This window comes from Pyricularia pennisetigena, chromosome 1 (assembly GCF_004337985.1).
Source record: "Pyricularia pennisetigena strain Br36 chromosome 1, whole genome shotgun sequence".
NCBI lineage: Eukaryota > Fungi > Ascomycota > Sordariomycetes > Magnaporthales > Pyriculariaceae > Pyricularia > Pyricularia pennisetigena.
This window is the reverse complement of record NC_043740.1, coordinates 4704547-4726038: the sequence shown is the minus strand read 5'-3', so window position 1 is coordinate 4726038 and position 21492 is coordinate 4704547. Positions and strand designations below refer to the sequence as shown.

Here is a 21492-nt window from a genome sequence, read left to right as displayed (position 1 = left end):
CCTGAAGCCAAATTATCTGGCTTTGCTGAGTTTGCGTTTGTCACGCGTTGGGATTGGCGAATCGGTGGGCCGTAATTCTTACGCGGCGACATTGATTTCGCGAATGGTGTCCTCTGTTTCTGTGGCCTAGTTTACCGTCGCGCACAGCCGACGTAGTGAATAATTGAATAAAGGGATTGAACGATATATTTTAATTGCTTCACCAGCAAATCATAGTGAGTTTAGAATTATGTCACGGCCAGGCATACATTGGAGAACCTCAGTATATTAGGCGCTATCGACGAAAATTCTAAACTGAAGAGAAGAGAGAAATTACAATCAACGACGCGCTCAAGAGACGCGCTTAAATCCGGAGGTAGTGGATCCTTGTCCGATCCCTGGCTCGGTGTGGAGCCGAGTCGTGATTCTGAGGGTAGGTCTAGGGGCCTGATCCTCACAACGCGCTCAAGAGACGCGCTTAAATCCGGAGGTAGTGGATCCTTGTCCGATCCCTGGCTCGGTGTGGAGCCGAGTCGTGATTCTGAGGGTAGGTCTAGGGGCCTGATCCTCACATTATACAAAATCGGAAAATAAAATAAATTGATTTTATCGGTACGTTTTTAGATAGTGACCTTACCGACGTAAATATTTATTTGCAAATTCCAAATTGTTTTAACGAGTGGGTTAAATTTTGTAGGCCATTTACCGTGAGAGTTCCTATAGAAATGGATGATGTTAATTATATGCGTTATTTAGCATGTAATTGGTCCACTTTTATCTGTATATAAGCCACAATAGATAGTGCCGAATTGGGGCTGTCGGGGTTGTTGGATTATCCCTTATTTTGTGTTGCTAGTCTCAGTGCTCAGACTAGACCCCTGCGGGGTCCGAACGCTCCATGTGCCTTTCAGCCACATGTCTTTTTGCATTGGCCGAAAAGAACGCGCTCGTTCCAGTCTGGGGACAACTTGTCGCATTTCGCCGTTTATAGTGGGTATATACATTGTATTCGCATTGTAATGGCAAAAGAAAAATGGTACAATTATATAATGCAATTGCATATTCTAATAAAGAAATAAATAAAAATATTAAAAATAAAAAATAACCTGCGTTGGATTAATTGGAGCTCGGTGATTCTTTTGCTAAAGCCCGCGTTCTTATAGCGAATGTATTTGGAAAGACACTTGAATACTTACTAAAATTTGTAATTTTTCATTATTTTTAATTGTTATTCTAAAAAGTGGGATATACTACTGATTGAAAAGTGAGGAACAACATTTATAGCCTAGCGGACCTAAAACTACACAGTGCATGCAATTATCGAGTAAAAGAAAAGTTTTCTTAATATTTTTATATCAACTGATAATTTATAAAAAAGCTGAATAATTTACCCAAATATTAATAAAACTGAAAAAAACTTTAATGTATTTATTCTTTTTAGATTATATACAAAATTAAATATACCTTACCTATCCGCTTACCTAACGGCTTATATAATCGGATATGTGTATCAAATTGTATTATTATACTATATATAAAGATGCCACCCCCCACGTGCAGAAACCATAAAGTTTGGCTGCAAAATAAAAATCATATAAAATTAATTAAATAAAGCAAAAAGAATTATAGAATACACATTTAGCATTTTTTATTTATAAAAAAGCTTTCAAAGCCAATATTATATGTTGGATTACACGTGGACGTTTGTTTCCATACGTAATCCAATCCCTGGAGCTTTGTCTTCATTATCGTTAAAATGGGTAAAAATATAAACGAGTTTCAATTGTAAATTATATAAAAAAAAGTGCATACTTAGCCTATCCGCTTATTTAACTGCTTATATAATATAATATTATACACCAAAAATTAATATAACGGTATATATATATACGACCCTCCACGTGCAAAAGTTATAAAATTTGGTCAAAAATTAAGAAAAGTATCAAAAAAAATCGAAAATCAAAAAGAAAATCGAAAAAACAATACCGCTATAAACGGATTAAAGGCAGGTGGTATCCAATTTGTAATTAATAAACCGTATATAAAAGATTTTGGATTTATGAAAAAGGCCTACCAATTCCTATCTTCAAGGATGTTTTTCTTTTAATATTTTGCGTAGTTATGGAATAATAAGGGAGTGTCGGTCGCAAAAATGCCAAAAATACCGCCATAAACGGCGAAAATCGACAAATTGTTAGTCTCAGGGCTCATCCCTGAAGCCCAGAGCTCCACAATTGATCCACTTCGCTCCACTTCGTGGCTCAATTGCGGTTTTGCAATGTACCTGTGGGTCCATCCAAAGAACGCTCTGGTTCAGGTCTGAGGACAACTTGTCGATTTTCGCCGTTTATGGCGGTATTTTTGGCCTTTTTTCGACCGACATTCCTTTATTATTCCACAACCACGCAAAATATTGACAAATAAAAATATCGTTAAAAATAATGTTTAATACCGCTATTAGCAGCGATTTAATTGATTTTTTTATTTGTTACAATGGCCGAATTGGATACCACCTGCCCTTAATCCGTTTATAGCGGTACTGTTTTTTCGATTTTTTTTTTCGATTTTCGATTCTTTTCAATATTATTCTTAATTTTTGACCAAATTTTATAATTCTTAAACGTGGAGGGTCGTATATATTTATATATCATTATATTAAATTTTGATGCATACACCACATTATATAAGCAGTTAAATAAGCGGATATGCAAAGCATATACTTTTTTATATATAATTTACAATCGAAACTCGTTTATATTTTTACCAATTTTAACGATAATAAAACCAAAATTTCAGAGATTCGATTACGTATGTAAACAAACGTCAGGCTCCAATTTAACTTATAATATCGGGTTTAAAAACTGTTCTATAAAAAGAAATGCTAAATGTGTATTTTATCGATTTTTTTGCTTTATATAATTAATTTTATATTATTTTTGTTTTGCAGCTGAATTTTGTGGTTTTTGCACGTGGGGGTGGTATACTTATATTTAATATAATATCAGCTTTTGTACGTATATCTAATTATATAAGCCGTTAAATATGCGGATAGGTAAAGTATATCCAATTTTGTATATATTTTACAATCGAAATGCTTTTACATTTTTACCAATTCTAACATTAATAGAACCAAAATTTGGAAAAATGGATTATATATGTAAATAAACGTCAACGTAAAACCCGATTTACAATACCGGCCCTTTTTAATTTTTTATATTTAAAAATGTTAAATTTGTGCTTTTTTTGTATTTTTTGCTTTATTTAATTAAATAAAATTTATAAAAAAAGAACTTATATAAAATTTATTAACAAATTGATCAAAAAATGTATCAAGTAAAAATATTTTCAGTTTACCAATATTTTCGTAAATTATTTAATTTTTTAACAAATTGTTATTTTATATAAAAATATCAATAAAACTTTTGTTTTAATCGATAATTGCATGCATTTTGCAATATTGGGTTTACTAAGCTATAAAAACTGTAAATTAAACTAAAGTTAATATTATGTACCATTATTTAAAGTAAAAATTAAATATAATAAAAAATTACAAATTTTATTTAATAATTTAATATTTTTCCAAATATAGTGGCTATTAAGACGCGGCCGGCATTCAAATAATTAACAAACTCCAATAAATTTAACGCAAAATACTATATATTTTCATAATTTTTATTTATTTTTTTATTCGAATATTTAATTGCTTGCTATGGGTATATTATTTTCTTTTACCATTATAATGCGAATATTTTGTATATACCTGCTATAAACGGCGGAATATTGTAAATTATCGTTATATTAATCAAACAATAATTAGCGATATCGCAATATTAAATATATTATTAATAATACCGTTATAAACGGCGAAATGCCACAAATTATCGTTGGTGGTACCGCCATAAACGGCGAAATGCGACAAAATGTCCTCAAACTAGAACGAGCGCGATTTTTTCGGCCAATATAATTGGTCGAAAAGCCATGTGGCTGAAAGGTACATGGAGCGTTCGGTCCCCACTGCGAAGCAGGGGGGTCTAGTCTGAGCACTGATATTAACAAATTGTCCTCAAACCTGAACCAAAGCGTTCTTTGGATGGACCCGCAGGTACATTGCAAAGCCGCAATTGAGCCACGAAGTGGAGCGAAGCGGATTAATTGTGGAGCTCTGGGCTTCAGGGACGAGCCCTGAGACTACATCAGCCCTAGGTCGAAGAGCGGCAAACAACAAGACGCACAGAACATGCAAGGGGCACAGTAAGCGCAAATATAAAGTATAAAAGAACGCTTTCATTCGAAGCTAAAAGAAAAAAGACTATCCATCATCTGAAGATGATGTGACGGAGAATGGAAGATGAGTAACGCAGAAGCTAAAATGAACCATCCCGATCCCAAGAAAATCAAACGCCCAAGCAACGCCGTGCTATGCTATGTGCAAAATCCCGTTTTAATCTTTGCGCCGAGACCTTGTGGTATATCCAAACAAACGCCTTCTTCCAAATACAACATGTGAAAAAAGAAGAAAATAAGTCCCAAAGCACCAATAAAATGCAAAAAAGGCTACAAAATACAAACAAAAAACCATAAAAAAAAAAAAAAAAGAAATAGAAAATAGAAATCGCTGAGACAAAGGGACAAAAAAAAAAGGAAAATGTTAATAATACCCACTCGATAATCACTCGACTTGGTGCTTGCTCCTCCAGCTGTCGTTACGGAGGCGCCACTCGCACGTGTCTTGGTACTTCCTGATGTGGGGCTTGTTGTTGCGGCCCTTGAACATGCAGGTGACGCGCCCGTCGAGGCAGCCCGTCGTGCCGTCGAGCTTGTCGCAGTCGTCGACGGCGGATTGCTTGTAGACCCAGTCCGATTTCTTGGTCTTGCCGTCGTGGAACTTGTGCCCGCCGCCGAGGAACTTGTGCCCACCGCCGAGCTTCTTCTGCATCTTGTTCTTAAACGTCTTGCCGCCGCGGCGAGACTTGCCGCTGCCGCCCTTCTTGCCGACACCACTGCCCGTCAGCTCCTTCTTCAGCAGCTTGGCCAGCATCTTGGCCATGGCGCGGCGGGACATGCCCTCGAACAGCTCGACGTGGTGGTCGTCGGCGTCGGCGCTGTCGCAGGAGCCGCCCAGGCGAGGCTCAGAAAGCTCGCTGCCGTTGGAGATGCGGCAGATCTTCTTGCCCTTCTTGCACGTCTCGAACCCCTCTTGGGCCTTGCACTCGGAACGAGTGATCCAGAGCGGCTTGCGTCCGCCCTTCTTCTTCTTCACGTCCTTGGGCTTCTCGATCTCAGTGCTAATGATCAGGATGGGCGCGTTCTCGCCATCCTTTCCAGCCTTTCCAGTGGGACCCATGGGCCCGGGCATGCCGTCCTTGCCTTTGGGCCCGGGCATGCCATCCTTGCCTTTGGGTCCGGGCGGGCCGCGCTCGCCCTTGGGTCCCTGCTTTCCAGGGTCGCCCTTGGGAATGGCGATCTTGACCGTCTTGTCGTCCTCGAGGCCGGCCGGTCCGGACTTATCCATAATGTTGTTGTGCTTTTGAACGTCACCAGAGAGAGGCAAAATGAAAGGGACATCATCATCACCAGGCATGACATCAATTCCAGGAAGAATCTTGTCCTCGAGCTTGCTGGACTTGGAAGGACCTGGCAAATCTGCGGCGATGTCGATTGATGGCATCGACAGAGGAATAGGCTTGGCCATGTCATCATTAACGTTGGATCCAAGGCGGCCCATGGGAGGACCGGCGAGGCTGGGGTTGATGGCACGGCGAGTTACAGTGGCAGGGCCGGTGGGGGTGGGAGTGGGGGTAGGTGCCGTGGCAGAGGTGGTGAAGGTCGCAGTAGAGCTAGTGCCATTGTTCTCGGGCTTTTTGGGCTCCTCCTTCTTGGGCTCCTCCTTTTTAGCGGCATCCTTCTTGGTGTCTGCTTCTGTGCATTTGCCCTCATCACCCTTGATCCACTTCTCCTCGATGGGCTTGCCGCCAAAGTAGGCAATCTTGCAGCGCCAGGTGAGAGCTTCACCCTTCTTGGTGCAGGTCATGGCGCCCATGACATCCTGGCACTCCTTCTTGGTCATTTCGGCGGTGGCGGTGGCGGTGGCGGTCTGGTTCTTGGGGTTCACTCCCGGCGCGTTGGCAGCTTTCTTCTTGGCCTCGGCCTCCATGGCGTCGATGTCCTTCTTCGCATCCTCGTATGTACACTTGCGCTCGCTAAACTTGATGTTACGAATCTCTCCGTCGGTGCCGTTGACCTTGGTCGGAGGAATGTTGCACTTGTTCCTCTCGTACTTGAGCGTCCAGCGGAAGACCTGGTTCTCGGGCAGGCAGGGTGCGGTTCCGTTGCGGTCCTTGCATTCCTTGAGCGAAATGTCTGGCTTCACGCCGTTGACGAGCATGTCCTTCATCTCACACTTGCCCTCGTCGCCCTTGATCATCTTGTCCTCGGCCTTGGCCCCGTCCTTGCCGGGCACGCTGCACTTCCAGCGGTGGGTTGCTGGGGGCGGTGCCTCTTTGGATCCCGGGAGAACACTCCCCCGTTCCATGATGCAGGTCTGCTTGCCCTTTGCGGCTTCGCACTCGGCCTTGGTGATCTCGGGCAGAGGCTTCTTCTCGGGAATGCATGTGGCCTGCTCATTGACGATCAACCTAAAAGTGGTCGCATTTTTGGCGGCCTCCTGCCCCTTATCTACCACGCAGACCAGGCCATGGGTGGGCTTGGGAGCGATTGTGGGGCTCCAAATAGACATGGAAAAGGCAATGGGAATCCGGTTGAAGAAGCTGAGCGATTGGGGCGCCTTCTCTTCGCAAACAAGTTTACCCTTGTCCTTGGTGCATGTGTCCTTGGTTATGACTTCCTTGTCGTTAGTACACTTGCCATCGTCACCCTCGACCCATTTCTTCTCTTCCTTCTTGGAGTCCTTGTCAGTATAAGTGCAGCGAAGCCTTTCTTCTTTGGGCTGCAAACTTTGAGGTTTGCTGATCATAGAAATGGTTGGCGTGGTTAGAAGTCCGGTTTTCCTCTCCTCGCACTTGAGCTTTCCTTGATTGTCTTTGCAAACATTGAGCTTGACGAGGTCTTCGGGCTTGAGTTCAAAGCTTGATTCGGTCGATAGGGGCTTGAACCTGCGCTCTATTGATGCGGCAGGTTCGGCGTCTAAAGCTGTGGGGTGAGCATAAGCCAGGGCCGGGAGGCCTATGGCTAGTATCGTTGTGGGAAGCATTGCAGCTTCGATGAAGTTCTGCCTGTGAGGTCTCTACTCTTCTGGGGAGGAATGTCTAAGAGGGTGAAAAGAAAATAGCTGCGGACTTTCCTCTGTCAGTGAAGCTGTCAGTCAGGTCGTCGATGTGGATGTTGGTCTTTTTGTTAGTGTTCCTTGGCGCTGATTCGCGGGCGCACGAGGAATGTGGAAGGCGGGTAGGCAGTCGGAAAGCCTTCCAGAACCTAATAGTGTATGTTGATGGTCCGGTTTGTCGGAATAAGCATGGCGTCTCGTCTGAAAAATGATGGGAGGAGAAATGTTGCCAGTGGATATATACAGGCGCAGATGCATGGTGAGGTGCAGGGTGCTTGTTTGCAGTGCCAGAATTGTGGAGTGCTCCATCGACGGGTATTTCGGGCACGCGCCTTGGGATCTTGAGCCTTCTTACACCACATTACCCCAGCGATAGTAATGTCTGACAGCGCCAAGGGAGATTTGGAGCATGGGTGTTTGTGTGCAGCAAAACGCTGACAATCTGGGGTTGTAGCTTCTGCAGCTTGCAGAAGCAACATCAAAGTACGTGCGTGGGGGGGACAATGAGAGGCAGGGGGTCCACCCTTGCTTTGGTGTGGTTGCTGACGGGAAGAGTTGAGGCAGTGTGGGAAGAGAATTACTGTTGTGGTGTCAGGCCTTGGCTCATTTGGGCCTGTGCTGCGGGTCCGTGGGAGGGTCTGCGCAGCAATTCGTAGTAAAGTGGCAGCAGGCGCTTGTCTTTAAACGAGCTGCCTCGCCCTGTTCTTACACAAGGCGGCACTTCTCAGGGGCAATCCGCCCGTCTTGTCAGTCAGTCGCCCGTTCGGCACACTGGCGTCAGTAATAGCCGCCCTGGCTGTTACGAGAAAGGTGTGGGCAAGGTGGAGTCGTGGCTTGGTAAAGGTTGTTGCGTGCCGACCCCCGATCTGGAGCGTCAAATCTCGGTCAAATCGCGATGGTCAATTGAACGATGTCTGGTAATTCCAGATCGAGACTTCTCATTGCTGAAGATTTTCAATCGATGGGATGGTATGGGGCTGCGAGTTGTTTTCCACAGTTCGACTTTGACTTGGTCGCGGGTTGAAAGGATTCAAAATTCCAGGCAGCGGCAACGACCGAAGCAATCTGGCTGTGGGTCTGGGCTGTGTTTTGGCTGCGCCCTTGCTGACGATTGGCCAGGGTAGACCACGTGATTGAATCCTTCAGTGACGAGTCTGGGCGCACGTGACTGACAGCCATTATATTGTCCAGTCCATTGTTCCGACTTTTCCGCCTCTCAGCATTGAGCAGACAGAGGAGAGATATTTGTTTTTCGCCTTTCACCTCTTATACTACCGGGCCATAGATATGAGTCCATTGCACAATACATACTCTTACTATTTACCGGGTGATGTATAGGCAACCTAGCCGTCCTTGTTACTGTCTCCGCCAACGCTACATATGTATATATATATGTATGTGTGTGTGTGTGTGTGTGTGTATTTATATAGTATTGAGACTTGTAGGGTAGTTTGTCATGATATACGATACAATTTAGCTTGGGAGTGAGCTTCTGTTTTTTGCTTTGTTCCTTTTTCAATATCCGCAGGATAGCATCTATTCAACAGTTTCTCTTAAACTCCTTTAGTCCTTGCTTCAACTGCTCTAGATGCCAGACTGTCGCCCTTCTGGCGTTTTCCACCCAACTTCATTGATCCAGAAACCAACAGAGAAATAAATGCTCGGATTCCAATTTGAATAAAGAGGACACTTTGTGTATAACGCATAGCTATTAATGCGATGATTGGAATAACGTTTTAGTTGATATACTATGCGTAAATGGAATGTAAACATGCGGTCTAGAGTTTGGATAAAAGTTCGTTGATGTACACAACGAAATTGATAATAAATGCTGCAAGTATGAACAATTACCTGGTTGTGTGAAATATTTGGACGTTGGTATGGTAGTCAAGCGGAGTAAGCATGATGATCCTAAGTTTACACCGGAAGATTCCAGTACTTTGTGGCAGATTATTCCAGACTTCCAAGGCTCATGGACTATAAAATCTTGCTTTTTATACGCCAAAAGCTCGGGATGGATGCTTGCTGGATTTGTTTGCTAGGTCATTCTCACTTTTGCGTCTAAGACGAGGGCCAACAGTTGCAGTTGTTCCAACTGAATCAGGTGTACGAAGTCGTAAAAAACTGATATTACAAAGACTGCCGGCGATATGTCATAAAATAAAAGAACAGACAAAATGCCCGCTATCGCTTGCTCAACAAACCGAGGACCCCCAAAAAGAAAAATCTAATCAAACACATCAGTAGCGAAGCGCTCGTTCCGATGCTTCTCAAACCACGCCATGCCCTCCTCGGCCGACATGGGCTTCCCCGTCCTCTCCCCCTCGCTCTGCATGATCCTGACCAGCACCTCCTTGACGCCGCTGGCCATCCTGCCCGCACCACAGATGTAGACCCTGGCGCCGCGGCCCCACAGCTCCCCGACGGCGTCCCTCTCGCGCCACAGCCGGTCCTGGACGTACCCGCAGCCGCCCGACGCGTCCGGCCGCCGGCTGTAGGCGCGGTAGACCCGCACGGCGCCGGCGGCCTCCCAGGCGTCCAGCTCGTCGCGGTACAGGTCGTCTTGGTCCGGGGCGCGGCAGCCGAAGAAGAGCAGGGCGGGCGCCACCGCCGCCGCCGCCATTGCCGCCGAGGGCGTCTGCCTGGCTTGCTGCCGGAGGAGCAGGGTGGCGCGCTCCTGGACGAAGGCGCGGAAGGGCGCCAGGCCCGTCCCCGCTGCGATGCAGATCATGGGCGTGCCGAGCGGGTCGGGCGGCGGCCGGAAGCCGCCTGCTGCGGGCCGCACCGACGCCTGCAGCTTGTCGCCCGGCATCAGGGACGACAGGTACGAGGAGGCGACGCCGACGTGCCGGCCGATGCCTGAGTGGGCTGGCGCGTTGAGCACCGAGTAGGTCAGGGTGAGCTTGCCCTTGTCGACTAGCGGGGAGGAGGATATTGAGCTGTCGAGGGGGGGGGATTTTTTTTGTGGGTTAGTAAGTTGGAACTTGGAATCTAAGAGGGAAAAATTGCCTAGGTGTGGGATCTGGTAAAGCCAGCGATCGCATGGAGGCTACAAAAGGCCACCAATCAAAGGCAAAAAAAAAAAAAGAAAAACAAAAAAAAAAAAAACAGACTTACTATTGACGCACGCGCATAGGCGGGAGCATAAACAGAAAGGTCTCAAAAGGAACGAGGAGCGTTGAGAATTTTTCCAGAATCCCTATTACAGAGACACACTTTGATCGGACCTCGTCATCAAAACGGTCTTGGCTCAGTTGCAGGATCTTTTCCCTTGTCTCGTCATCGTCGGCAAACTGGCTGAGGTCGGCGATGTTCTGCAAATACAATCAATCAATAATTAGCTTATCAAATCTCACTCACACTCTACTTCACCAGGACCCTCGGCCGGATCCAGAAGGGAAAAAAAAAAAAAAAAAAACTAACCCTCTTGGTAGCCGTCTGCCCAATCTCGACATACGAGCTCAACACCTCAGAAACCGGCAGGCTGACACCGGTCGGCAGCGTCGTGGCCTGCGCCGCCTTGACGGTCATGTACGTGTCCCAGGCCATGTTGAAGCGGCGCATGATGCGCGCCACGCTCTCCCTGGGGTTGTGCGGCAGCACGGCCAGGTAGTCGCCGGCCGTGTACGACCAGCCCGTTGGCAGCTGGATCTCGAGGTGGCGCTTTTCCCTGCCCGCCGTGGCCTCGTCTCCGTCGGGAGGCTTGGACAGGCTTCTGGCGTCGACGACGAGCGACTCGCGCACGTCCTGCCGCAGGTTCGAGGCCCGGGGCGCCGAAAAGGTCACCTCCACGCTGGGCGCGGACGAGGCCGTCCCGGAGCCGCCGAACTGGTCCCTGATGGCTGGCCACAGCGTCTGGTCTTCCCACGTCTCAAAGTCGGAAAACATGTCGCGGTCCTTGGCGTTGGTGGTGCCGATGGGGACGATCCGAGACGCCCCGAGTTTGCCGAGCGTCGTGTCTATCTGCGCCGGGATCTTTTGGTATGTATTGGCCCAGTCACTATGGCCTGTATTTTGTTGTGTCTGGTTAGCTTGGCGGCTTGGCTTTGTGTGGTCTGAGGTGTTGAGGAAAGAAAAAAGAAAAAAAAAAAAAAAGAAATAAAGGGAAAAAAAAAACCTACCACAACCCCAAACGGCAAACTTGACCCCTTTCAGCTTGCCCACCTCCAGATTCTGGATCCAGTTCACAAAATGGCACGCATTCTGTGTTGGTTGGCCTTCATACGACGCCGTTATGATGACGACCGGGATTCCCGTAGGCATGGCCTCCTTTGCGGCGTCCAGAGTGTCCACAGAAGCCACATAGCCGTGCGAACCCGCATCCGACGCCAGCCTCTGCGCCATGAACTCGCAAGTCCCCGAGTTGGAACCGTAGTATATGGCCATCTTGGTGCCGGCTTTGACCCCGGCGCCCGGCTGTTCGGCCCCGGCCTCCCCCGCAGGAGACGCATCGTGCACGCCGTTCGTGTAGCTGCCGGCCAGACGCGCCTCCAGCTGGGCGGGCGTGAGGCCCTCGCGGGAGATGGCGCGGAGGTGGAGCTCCTTGGGCCGGATGGTGAGCGACTGCGCGAGCTGCAGGGTGTAGGAGGGGTTGTGCATGACCAGGTTGTAGTTCTGCAGCAGCACCGCCAGGCACAGGACCATCTCCTGCCACGCAAACGGCCGCCCGATGCACCCACGCAGGCCCGTGCCGAACGGCGCCCAGCAGTGCGGGTACTTCTTCTGCATCCGGTCAAAGTTGTCGTCCAGCATCCTCTCGGGCTTGAACTCGTCGGCGTCTGCGCCCCATATCACGGGGTCGCTTTGCGACTTGGTGAGGAAGCATGCGATCTGCGTCTTGTCTTTGACCAGGTACTTGCCGCCCAGCACCTGGTCGCCGACCGCCTCCCTTGCGAAGGCCGTGATGGGTGCGTTCAGTCGCAGGGTTTCCCGGATGAGCTGGTGATTATTGTTAGTCACAGAACAATCATCTGTTTGCAGCAGCAAGACGCAGGGACAAAACTTACTGCAGATATGTATTTGAGCTTGGACACATGCTCCAGCTTGACCGCACCCTTCCCTACCACATCGTCGACCTCCTTTTGGGCTTTGCGAGACACCTCGGGAAACTTGGCCAAGTTGTACAGGGCAAAAGAAAGAGTTGCAGCTGTAGTCTCGTGGCCCGCCACCAGGAAAGTGATGAGGTTGTCGATAATACTCTCGTCGGTCATCTTCTTGCCCGTCTTCGGGTCTACCCCGTCCAGCATGGCAGAGAGGAGGTCCTTTCTCTTATTCGGGCCATTTTCCGTCTTCCTCGCATCAAGGACCTCGCGAGCCGTGGAGCGCAAGAGCTTGATGTTTTCCCTAAACTTTTTGTTGTGCGAGTGGTAAAACACAGACGGCATGAAGCGGTTCGCCCTCCGGCCGGCCTCGTCCAGGACCTCGTTCATGGCCTTGATGAAGGGATGCAGGTCCTGGCGGTAGTACGAGTTGAAGCGGAAGCCCATGGAGCACAGGGCCACCGTGTCGAGGGCGAGCCGCGTCGTGTCGCCGCCGACGTCCAGCGGTTCGTGGGGTCCCTGCCGCGCCCATTTCAGCGCCAGTTGGCTGGCCACCTCGTGCATCTCGTCAAACATGTTCCTGATCGACAAGGGTCCAAAAGCCGTCATGAGGATGCGGTGCGCGATGCCCCAGTTCTCTTCGTCTTCTCCAGAGGACTGAAAAAGAAAACGCCGGTGATTTAGCAAGATTGGCCAGTTTGGGTAGATGGATGAAATGTGCATATGTCCAATGTCCAACGTCAAACTCACTGTAAAAAGTCCATCGTGGACGGCGTTTCTCAATTCCTGACGGCAGGCGACTCATGTTAGTTGACAGCTGTGCATCAGACCCAAACAAGTTCAACGAGAGCGAATTGCCCTCACCTCCAAATCTCCCTTGATGGACTTTTTAAACCGTGAATCGTCGCAAACTTCGTGCACCAAGTCCCAGTCCGACACAGTCACAAGCTCAAGGCCGGGCAAGTCGAGCTTGTAGATGGGACCATATTTGTTGGCCAAATTGACCATAGAGTCGAGCGGGAACTTGACATCGAGATCAGGAAGGTTGCCCACAAAAGGAGCCTTGGAGGGCTGCGGTATGGGGACAAGCTTGACTCGTCCGTTCTCTTCGTCGCGTACACTTTTTGCGGGGCTCTTTGTGCTACCCATCTTGAGCTTTTCGCGAATTGATCCCCCGCGGTTTTTGGTCTTTGGGTCGTGATTGAGAGACATGATGGACGCGACAATGAAAGTTATATATAAGGTCGGTCTGGGGTGTATAGGGCAAAAATAAACCCCTAGAAAAAAAAAGGAAACAAAATCTAAAGCTTGCGATATCAGGCCATCCATGGGATGATGAACATGTGCGTTCCGCGGGTCGCATCGATTGACCCAAAAAGGGGCTTATACGTCGGGAATAAGGGTCATCCCGGCACCCGTGGCCTGCCGCCCGCGGGACCCGCGGCGATCCGGCAGTTTGGATACGAGTTGCAGGGGTAACGTACCAGTTTACGTCACTGCTTGGATTTTGAGAAACATTGTCAAAATAAAGGATTTGAACTGGAGAGATCATTCCCATTGTTGAAAAATATGATACTAATTTTGATTTGATAGGTGCCTGTGTCAAAGCAGAGCCCGACAGGATAGAGAGAGAGAGAGAGAGAGAGAGAGAGAGAGAGAGAGAGAGAGAACAGGATAGATAGAAAGAACAGCAAAAATACCATCCGGGGTTATACGCCCGCCAAGAATTAACCACCAAACAAGGGATCCCTTCCTTCTCCCAGTCCCGCATGTCAATCGATGCAGGTTGCAGTAAACTCGTGTTACATCGACGTTCAGCCCGGCAAAAGCCGCAGAGGACCTTTGTAACTATTCTCACCACACCACGCCGTCTTTGCACGCCTCTATCCTCCACGATACGAACCCATCTCGACCGCCCAAACGGTCCGCTCCTTCTCCAACTCCCGCCTGACGTAGAAGATGGTGACCAGCACCCAAGGCCCCGCCCACGCCCACGGCAGGGCCCACCCGATGGTGTAGGCGTAGTCGTCCAGGCCGTCGTCGAGCCCCAGGACGAGCGCCAGCGTCGCGACGGCGCAGCACTCGGCGCCCAGGGCCCAGAACACGCCCAGCCGCTGCAGCATGGCGCGGAACACGGCGCTGTCCGTGTAGCGCCGGTTCAGGCTCTCGCGGAACGCCGTGTTGCCGGCCCCGTCCACGGCGCAGATGTCTTCGATCAGGGGGTAGATGCCCGGCCGCGGCGGTGCGCCGCTGGGGATGGACGAGATGCGGATCGGGGCCGGGACGGAGAGGTAGCGGAGCAGCTCGAGCGCCAGGCTGACGGTGCCGAAGATGAGGATGACGGTGGGCATGGGCAGTGCCAGGAGGCGCTTGTTGGGGTCGTCTGGGATGAATGCGCTACGACATGTTGTTAGCGGGAATTTGTTGGTAGACTTGCTCCAAAGAAAAAGAAGAAGAAAAAGAAAAAGACAAATGGACACTCACACTGAAACTTCAATAATAATCAAAACCCAACAAAACACAAACCACCACTCGAACCAGTCAAAATGCCACCATGCGGCACCAAAGACCTGTTGATGATAACAGAATCAGCCCGATTGCACTCCACGTCATTCAGAGACTGATATATAAAAAAAAAATAAAAAAAAAAAAAGAGCCCATCCTCCCAAAAACTTACCCGACACCGACTATCCTTCCTCCCCAGCCTCCACGCGCGCTGCAGCAGCTCCCAGATGCTCGCGCCCCCGATGATGGCGGTGACGATGGTCATGACCACGGTCGCGCTCAGCGGGTGGTACTGGGGATTCCCTGGCCCGAACCCGTACCACAGCACAAAGTAGAGCCCGACGGGGAGGACGAGGCTGTCGAAAAAGGTAAAGACGACAAACATGGCGATTCCCGTCCGCTTGCCGTGCAGCGTAAAGTTGAGCGGCGGCGGTCCGGCAGGACGGAGCTGTAGCTGCTGGTGTTGCTCATTGGTGACGTCGTCCGATGACGAGTAGCCCGCTACCGCCATTGCCGTGACGACGGCCGAGTCTTTGTCCTGGTGCTGGGCGAGGGCGGCTTTGGTCGTGGAGATGTCGAGATCCGGCTGGGAGGATGCTGCATCAAGATTCGCCGTTGTTGGTCCATCGGCGCCGGAGCCACTGTCGTCTGGCGCCTCTGAGGTGCGCATACAAGTTGAGCAAGCTCGTAGGCCGTGGGGATGTGTTATTGATATTTTCCGGTAGCCTGGTTCTTGGGAGAGATGGCCAAGCTTTGTCATGATGATGGTGGTGGGGTTGTTACGCTGGCGGTTGGCGGCTGGTCGGGGAAACGGGCGAGCACTATACCAAAAAGACGCTGAGAAATCACCCCTTGATGTTATTCACTATCATGTTCTCGGCTTGTGGGGTTTCAAGAGTATTGCGTCGCTCCACTGGGCATTGCCAGCATTTCTACCAAGTAGGTAGCCAAAGTTAAGTTTCCAACCTAGAGCAGACATCATTCCTTGGCACCAAAAACCACGGCGAAAATCTTTTTTTTTTTTTTCTTTTTTCTTTTTTCTTTTTTTGTCTTTACTATTAAGCATCTATCTACCCGGGTACATGCGCCAGCGGGCGTATAGCCATTGACGCAAGAGATCCATGTTTGAAACACGTCTTCATGCCCTGCTAAAGCAACCACGGTACCGATTCTGTTCGTCCCATATATATATATATATATATATATAGCAGTGCGCGGTTTAGACCAGGTACCCAAAAAAAAGCTTAATTCGACGGGGATGATGCCGATTCTTGTAGCAAAACACGGTCCCCGCCGCTGCCGACCAAGGGCAGCTGGCGAGTCAAGTCGGCCTAGCCTCTGCCCGCGCCGCGTCACCACGGTGGAGGCCGGTGGTTCCGCTATACGAGGAGCTATACGCGCGAGCGTATAGCGCAGCCCCCTATCTGACGAAGCAATTGCTGGCCGCGCCCGAGTCCTCGTGGGAATTGGTAGCGAAAAAAAAAAAAAACTTTTGTTTGGGATCGACTCGTGTGAGGCGGCTGCAACAATTGAATTACAGTTATTCTGCACTCTTTTATGCTTCTGCGGTGGGTTACCGTGGGTATTCAAGGACTGTTTTCCAGGTTTACTGCTGGGAGCATCTGATAGCTGCAGCGTCTACAGGAGTTTCTAGAAGGACACCGTTATCTTACAGAACTGGCTCTCAATTGAGCCGTCTTTTTGCATATTGTTTCGTTCCCCAAAAGCACCTCCACTCCCTGAAGCTGAAGAAAATATTAGAATGCAGGGACGCGTCGACATTTTCAGCCTCATTCGGGATCGTATGTATACTAGAAAACCACAGCTGAGTAAAAGGCTTGTCACAGTACAGCATGGGATTCGCTCCCATCCCATCGGATTACCTACAGACTGCCACTGAATGCCCCACCGAGGATGGTACGTTTGGGATGAACGCCCCGGCCCATGGATGAACATGGGGGTTGGGTTGGAGTTACGTCCTATCAATAAGCTCACAAATCACGATCCAGCCCAGCGGCAGCAGATGATCCTTCTCGCAAGGAATTGCAACTTTGCAAGGAACAGGCGGCTGTTTCAATTTATCTCGCAGGATCCACTGCTGACCTCACTCATCTTTGGCGTTCGCTACCATGACGCCCTCATCTTGTCCTTGGGCAGTGTGATCGGGTTCACCTGCCCGTCAAGCAGATTGAAAACATAACAGACGGGTGGCTTTTGTGATTCAAGAAGTTACCCAGGGCGTCAATTGAAAACCTGATAGGTAGCTCTCATCATATTACCTCACCGGCGGTCCACGATGCTTATCTTATTCAAAGACTTGAAGTCTTGAATATGTAAGACTGCATGTGTTTCCACCCCCGCTGATCGAGATAGCAATTCAAGTTGAATGAATTCACAAGCCACATCATGCATTATTGGACAGCTTCTCCCATGCCTGTAAGCGATTGTAGCTAGTCTAGTTATAAGTTATCTCAGGAGGTGCAAGTTGCACAGTCTCCAAGATAGATCAACTCAAAGAAATTTGGGGCGGGGGGCGGAAGCGCCACAAGGTCTTCACTCTGTTAGAATAAAATTCTAGTCTCGGCATGATATAATTCGTCCCTGCTAGGTGGCCACATTGGCTGAACATTGAATCCGGACACGTTCAATTATGACAGATTCTGGTCTTTATAGCCTTGTTGCTTTCTATTAATCTCAGTGGCCAAAGTCAGCAAAGAAAGTGACCAAGAGACAACAATGACCTGTGAGACGCTTCGGCTGTATATAAGGCTGTGGTTTCCTGCTCAATATCTATCCACGCCCTCCATTCTCACACAATCAATCTTCTACACAGTCGCACCGTCATCTCCACCACTCGTCAGCAGAAACCCGCCTTCAAAACAAAAAAGCGCATCCCGTCAGCTTCTCCAGCATGTGCCGAATACGAAGAGAAGTGCTAAACTGTGGCCACTGCAATGTGGACAGTATCGAGTATTGCCGCGCCAGAATAGTCGATCTCGACACCGGAGCTTTCTATCCCTGCCGTTTGCCATTCAGATTCCAAGACGTCGACTACATCTACCACACCCCCGGACACTGCGACTCGAAAGAATGCCGGCGCGCGACCGCCGCCTCCAAAGGCTGGAGCTGCCACAGGTGTCATTTCGGAAACCTCCACGGCTACAGGTGCACCAGCTGCCGCCACAAGTTTTGCGCCGAGTGCAAGCTGAGCAGAGTGGCGTGCTGCAGTTGCGAAAGCCGACAAATCTATTACACCATCGAGCGCGGCGAGGCCTGTGAGTCTTGCGAACACAAGTCTTGCGCCAAATGCAAAACCAGTCTCTATTCTGGTTAAACGGGGCTCGCGTTGGGTTGGTGCCAAAAAGATGCTCGAGCCCGGAACGCAGGTTTTGAGTCTTGAAGCTTGCCTGGTTTTTTTTTTTTTTTTTTTTCAAGGGGTGGGCTGAGACTTGTTGCAGGGTTGGTACTCGGAAAGCACGGATATAGGGAGTGTCTGCCTTTTGGCTAGATTAGACTGAATAAATCTCTCAATTCCATAAAACAGTATGGCTTCAAGGCCTGTTTTTACACCTTGACGCACATATACAGCTGGACATGAGGCATTGATCTCTCCGATTTTCTGCAAAATGTTGCAAATTTACTAATTTCTCAACCTATCAGAGAACAGCCTAAAGACATTGAGCCAGACAAGTGGTAAATGTACGGCAATGGTCTGTGCTTCGGATATACACCAGCTGAGGTGGTGTTCCAGTTGCAGTAGTTCAAAGTATCGTGCGCAGGCCCGGCTACCAATCGAAAGTTCGCCGATTGAGATATCGGATATGATTGCGTAATGTTGAAGAATGTTTGTCGATAGTCAACTGTACTGAGTAATACTACCTATCACTCCACGTCAATCCTGGCGGGACAGGCATATCTGTTGCCGAAACCTTAACCTTGTGACCGTCACTTGGAAAATGTTCGAGTCCAAGGCCGATTCGCTCGAGTCGTGCTGCTTTGCTGCGCAGTTCACGTGTTCCTATCGTCTCACCAGTACAGCAACCCTTTACATTCACCATTAACCTCTTTGCAGCTACCATGTTATTGAATCCGGCACTTCCATCAAACAGAGATGCCTAGCCGCCCTCGGGTGCTAGTAAAGGCTTGTGACCGAGCGGTCTATCCTTCCGGAACTGTCCAGCTTCACTGTAGACGAAAATCCAACTTCTTTTCTCCGAAAAGACTTTCGTCTGTTCCGACTGGATTAGTCTTTGACGAAATGGGACGAAGACGGCAGGAAAACAAAGTTTTCGCCGGGATGTAGAAGAAGCCAGATGCCGCTCCGTATGGGTCGTAGGCCCAGCCAGACAAATCAGATCGAGATGGGATATAATGATCAAGACTGCCAGCGAAGCACGTTGCAGTAGCATCATGCCGCTGCAATGTCCATACCGTCGCCTGCTGAAGAGTCTAAGCCCTGCAGAGAAAACGTGAATGATGGACAGAAGCTTTCAGGCACGCTTGGGAATGACGGCCATGACAATGACAACCAAGGACAAGAAACGTTTCCAGTTCTTGTTGCCCTGACCGTTGGGGTCTGCCTGGTGGCGTTTGCAGTCAGCTTGGACAACTCGATCCTAGGTACGGATGAGGAATTATCTGTCCGGCCATAAAGAAATAAGAAAATTCGCAGCTGACACGCCCCCCAAAAACAAAACACCAGCAACCGCCATACCACGCATCGCGGCCGAGTTCGGCTCGCTCGAAAACGCAGCATGGTACCGCGGCGCGTCCTTTGCCGCCTCGGCCGGCCTCCAGCTCCCGCTCGCCAGGCTCTACACCCTCTTCGACGCGAAACGGACGTACCTGGCCAGCCTCGCAGTCTTTGAGCTCGGATGCATCGTGTGTGCGGTAGCGACCGGCCCGGGCGCGTTCGTGGCGGGCCGTGCCGTTCTGGGCGCGGGCGCTGCCGGCCTCCATCCGGGCGTCGTCAACATCCTCGGGCCGGCCGCGCCTGCAGCATCACGTCCTGCGCTGCTCACCGTCTCGACGGCGGTGGCCGGCGCTGCGTCTCTGATCGGCCCGCCGGTCGGTGGCGCTTTTGCCGACGCGTCGAGGCTGACGTGGAGGTGGTGCTTCTGGGTCAACGTGCCGATTGGAGCCGTCGGCGGCGGCGTCGTGCTGCTGGCCCTCCGGCCGGCGCGGCTGAGCTTGTCGAGCAAGACGGACACGGGCAGCAGCGACGGCGCAGCTCGGCCGGCACAGCACCCGGAAAGCACCCTCCCGCTGCCGCAGAAGCTCCTCAGACTGGACCCGCTGGGCACGCTGTTCCTATCCGCAGCGACCGCGAGCCTCCTCCTCGCCCTGCAGTGGGGCGGCACCAGCCACTACTGGACCGACAAGCCGGTCTGGGGCAGCCTGGCCGCGGCGGGCCTCCTCTTCTCCGCCTTCGCCGTCGCGCAGCGCTACCCCCACCACCCGGCCGCCGCGTCCCTGCCCCCGAGCCTCCTGCGCAGCAGCCGCACCGTGCTGACGAGCGCCGTGCTGGCGGCGACGCTGTCGGCGGCGCTGCTCGGCCACGTCTTCCTGCTCCCGTTCTACTTCCAGGCGGTGCGCGGCACGACGGCGACGGGGTCCGGCCTGCGCATGCTGGCGTACATGGGCGCGGCGGCGCTGGGCGGCGTGGTGTTCGGCGCGGCCGTGGCGGGGGGCCGCGTGCTGCTGGGTCGGCGGCACGGCGTGGCGTGTGCGCCCGTCGCGACGGGGCTGTTTGTCGTCGGCGCCGGGCTGCTGCACACGCTCGGCGTCGGCACGCCCGCGGCGACGGCGGCCGCGTTCCAGCTCGTGGCGGGCGTGGCGGCCGGCGTCGCGTTGCAGGTGCCGTTCGTGGCGCTGCGGCAGCTGGCGGGGGAGCTGGGGACCGGCGGGCATGGTGCTGCGAGTGCGTTGGTGGCGTGTGCAAACGCGTCCGGCGCTGCGCTGGGCACCTTTGTGGTCCAGAACATCTTTCTGGGGAAGCTGGCGGCTGGGCTGAGGAACGTGGCTGGGTTGACGCCGGAGCAGGCCGATGCGATTCTGCGCGCGGGGAGGCTGCCGAGCATGAGGGATCCCGCGTTCATGAGTCCTCTGTTGTTGGAGGATGTTTTGGGGGCTTTTGCCACTGCCGTTGATGCTGCATTTGTCTTTCCCGTGGTCGCTAGCGTGCTGGCCTTCTTGGCTAGTCTCGTCTTTATGTGTTGATGGGAGAAAGCTGCTGGCTGGAGGCAGAGTAGGGGTTGCCGCTATCAGGCCGAGGCGTTGTGGCGTGCATTGTGCTTCTTTTCTCTGTAAGTTGATTGGATAGAGTAGATAGACCCTGTTCATATCCCCACACAGGTGCGCTAGATCCTAGCCTCATGCGGAAGTGCTAGACGACACACAGTTTAAGCGTGGCACTAATACTGACCAGAAGACGCAGGACCAGCTGTGAACTGCGAGTCCTCTGGCAACATATGGGCTAGCGTCTTTTCACTGAAGACTTGAGTAAGTAGGCAAAACACTCATAGTACTAGATGTCGTTGCCTTGTTCCCAGTGTTGAGGATTAGATGGCAAATTGAAGTGAGACAAGATGAATAAAAAAAGCTTATGTTCAACCCAACCCATAAATGGATCCGAGAGCCTCGTGACCAATACCGTGCTGTTGGGATATACTTCAACCAGGATCATGC

General features: G+C 50.5%; 5 protein-coding genes across 5 annotated transcripts; 1 reads left to right on the top strand and 4 right to left on the bottom strand.

Moving 5' to 3' along the window:
* Positions 1-4648: 4648 nt before the first annotated feature.
* On the bottom strand, positions 4649-7189 carry PpBr36_07879 (uncharacterized protein; the record flags this gene model as incomplete). Its single annotated transcript, XM_029895012.1, has 1 exon — positions 4649-7189. One exon carries the CDS (start codon positions 7187-7189, stop codon positions 4649-4651), a length of 2541 nt encoding a protein of 846 aa, XP_029748441.1.
* Positions 7190-9488: 2299 nt separating this feature from the next.
* PpBr36_07877 (uncharacterized protein) lies at positions 9489-13512 on the bottom strand (the record flags this gene model as incomplete). The annotated part of the gene is made up of 6 exons (XM_029895011.1): positions 9489-10200; positions 10379-10575; positions 10685-12199; positions 12268-12957; positions 13051-13086; positions 13165-13512. 6 exons carry the CDS (start codon positions 13510-13512, stop codon positions 9489-9491), a joined length of 3498 nt encoding a protein of 1165 aa, XP_029748427.1.
* A 671-nt stretch (positions 13513-14183) lies between these two features.
* PpBr36_07876 (uncharacterized protein) lies at positions 14184-15565 on the bottom strand (the record flags this gene model as incomplete). The annotated part of the gene is made up of 3 exons (XM_029895010.1): positions 14184-14697; positions 14785-14870; positions 14978-15565. The coding sequence occupies 3 exons, from the start codon at positions 15563-15565 to the stop codon at positions 14184-14186; spliced, it is 1188 nt and encodes a 395-aa protein (XP_029748909.1).
* A 2175-nt stretch (positions 15566-17740) lies between these two features.
* Positions 17741-18408, bottom strand: PpBr36_07875 (uncharacterized protein; the record flags this gene model as incomplete). Its single annotated transcript, XM_029895009.1, has 2 exons — positions 17741-18131; positions 18386-18408. 2 exons carry the CDS (start codon positions 18406-18408, stop codon positions 17741-17743), a joined length of 414 nt encoding a protein of 137 aa, XP_029748384.1.
* Positions 18409-19226: 818 nt separating this feature from the next.
* On the top strand, positions 19227-21024 carry PpBr36_07874 (uncharacterized protein; the record flags this gene model as incomplete). Its single annotated transcript, XM_029895008.1, has 2 exons — positions 19227-19425; positions 19508-21024. 2 exons carry the CDS (start codon positions 19227-19229, stop codon positions 21022-21024), a joined length of 1716 nt encoding a protein of 571 aa, XP_029747913.1.
* Positions 21025-21492: the final 468 nt, after the last annotated feature.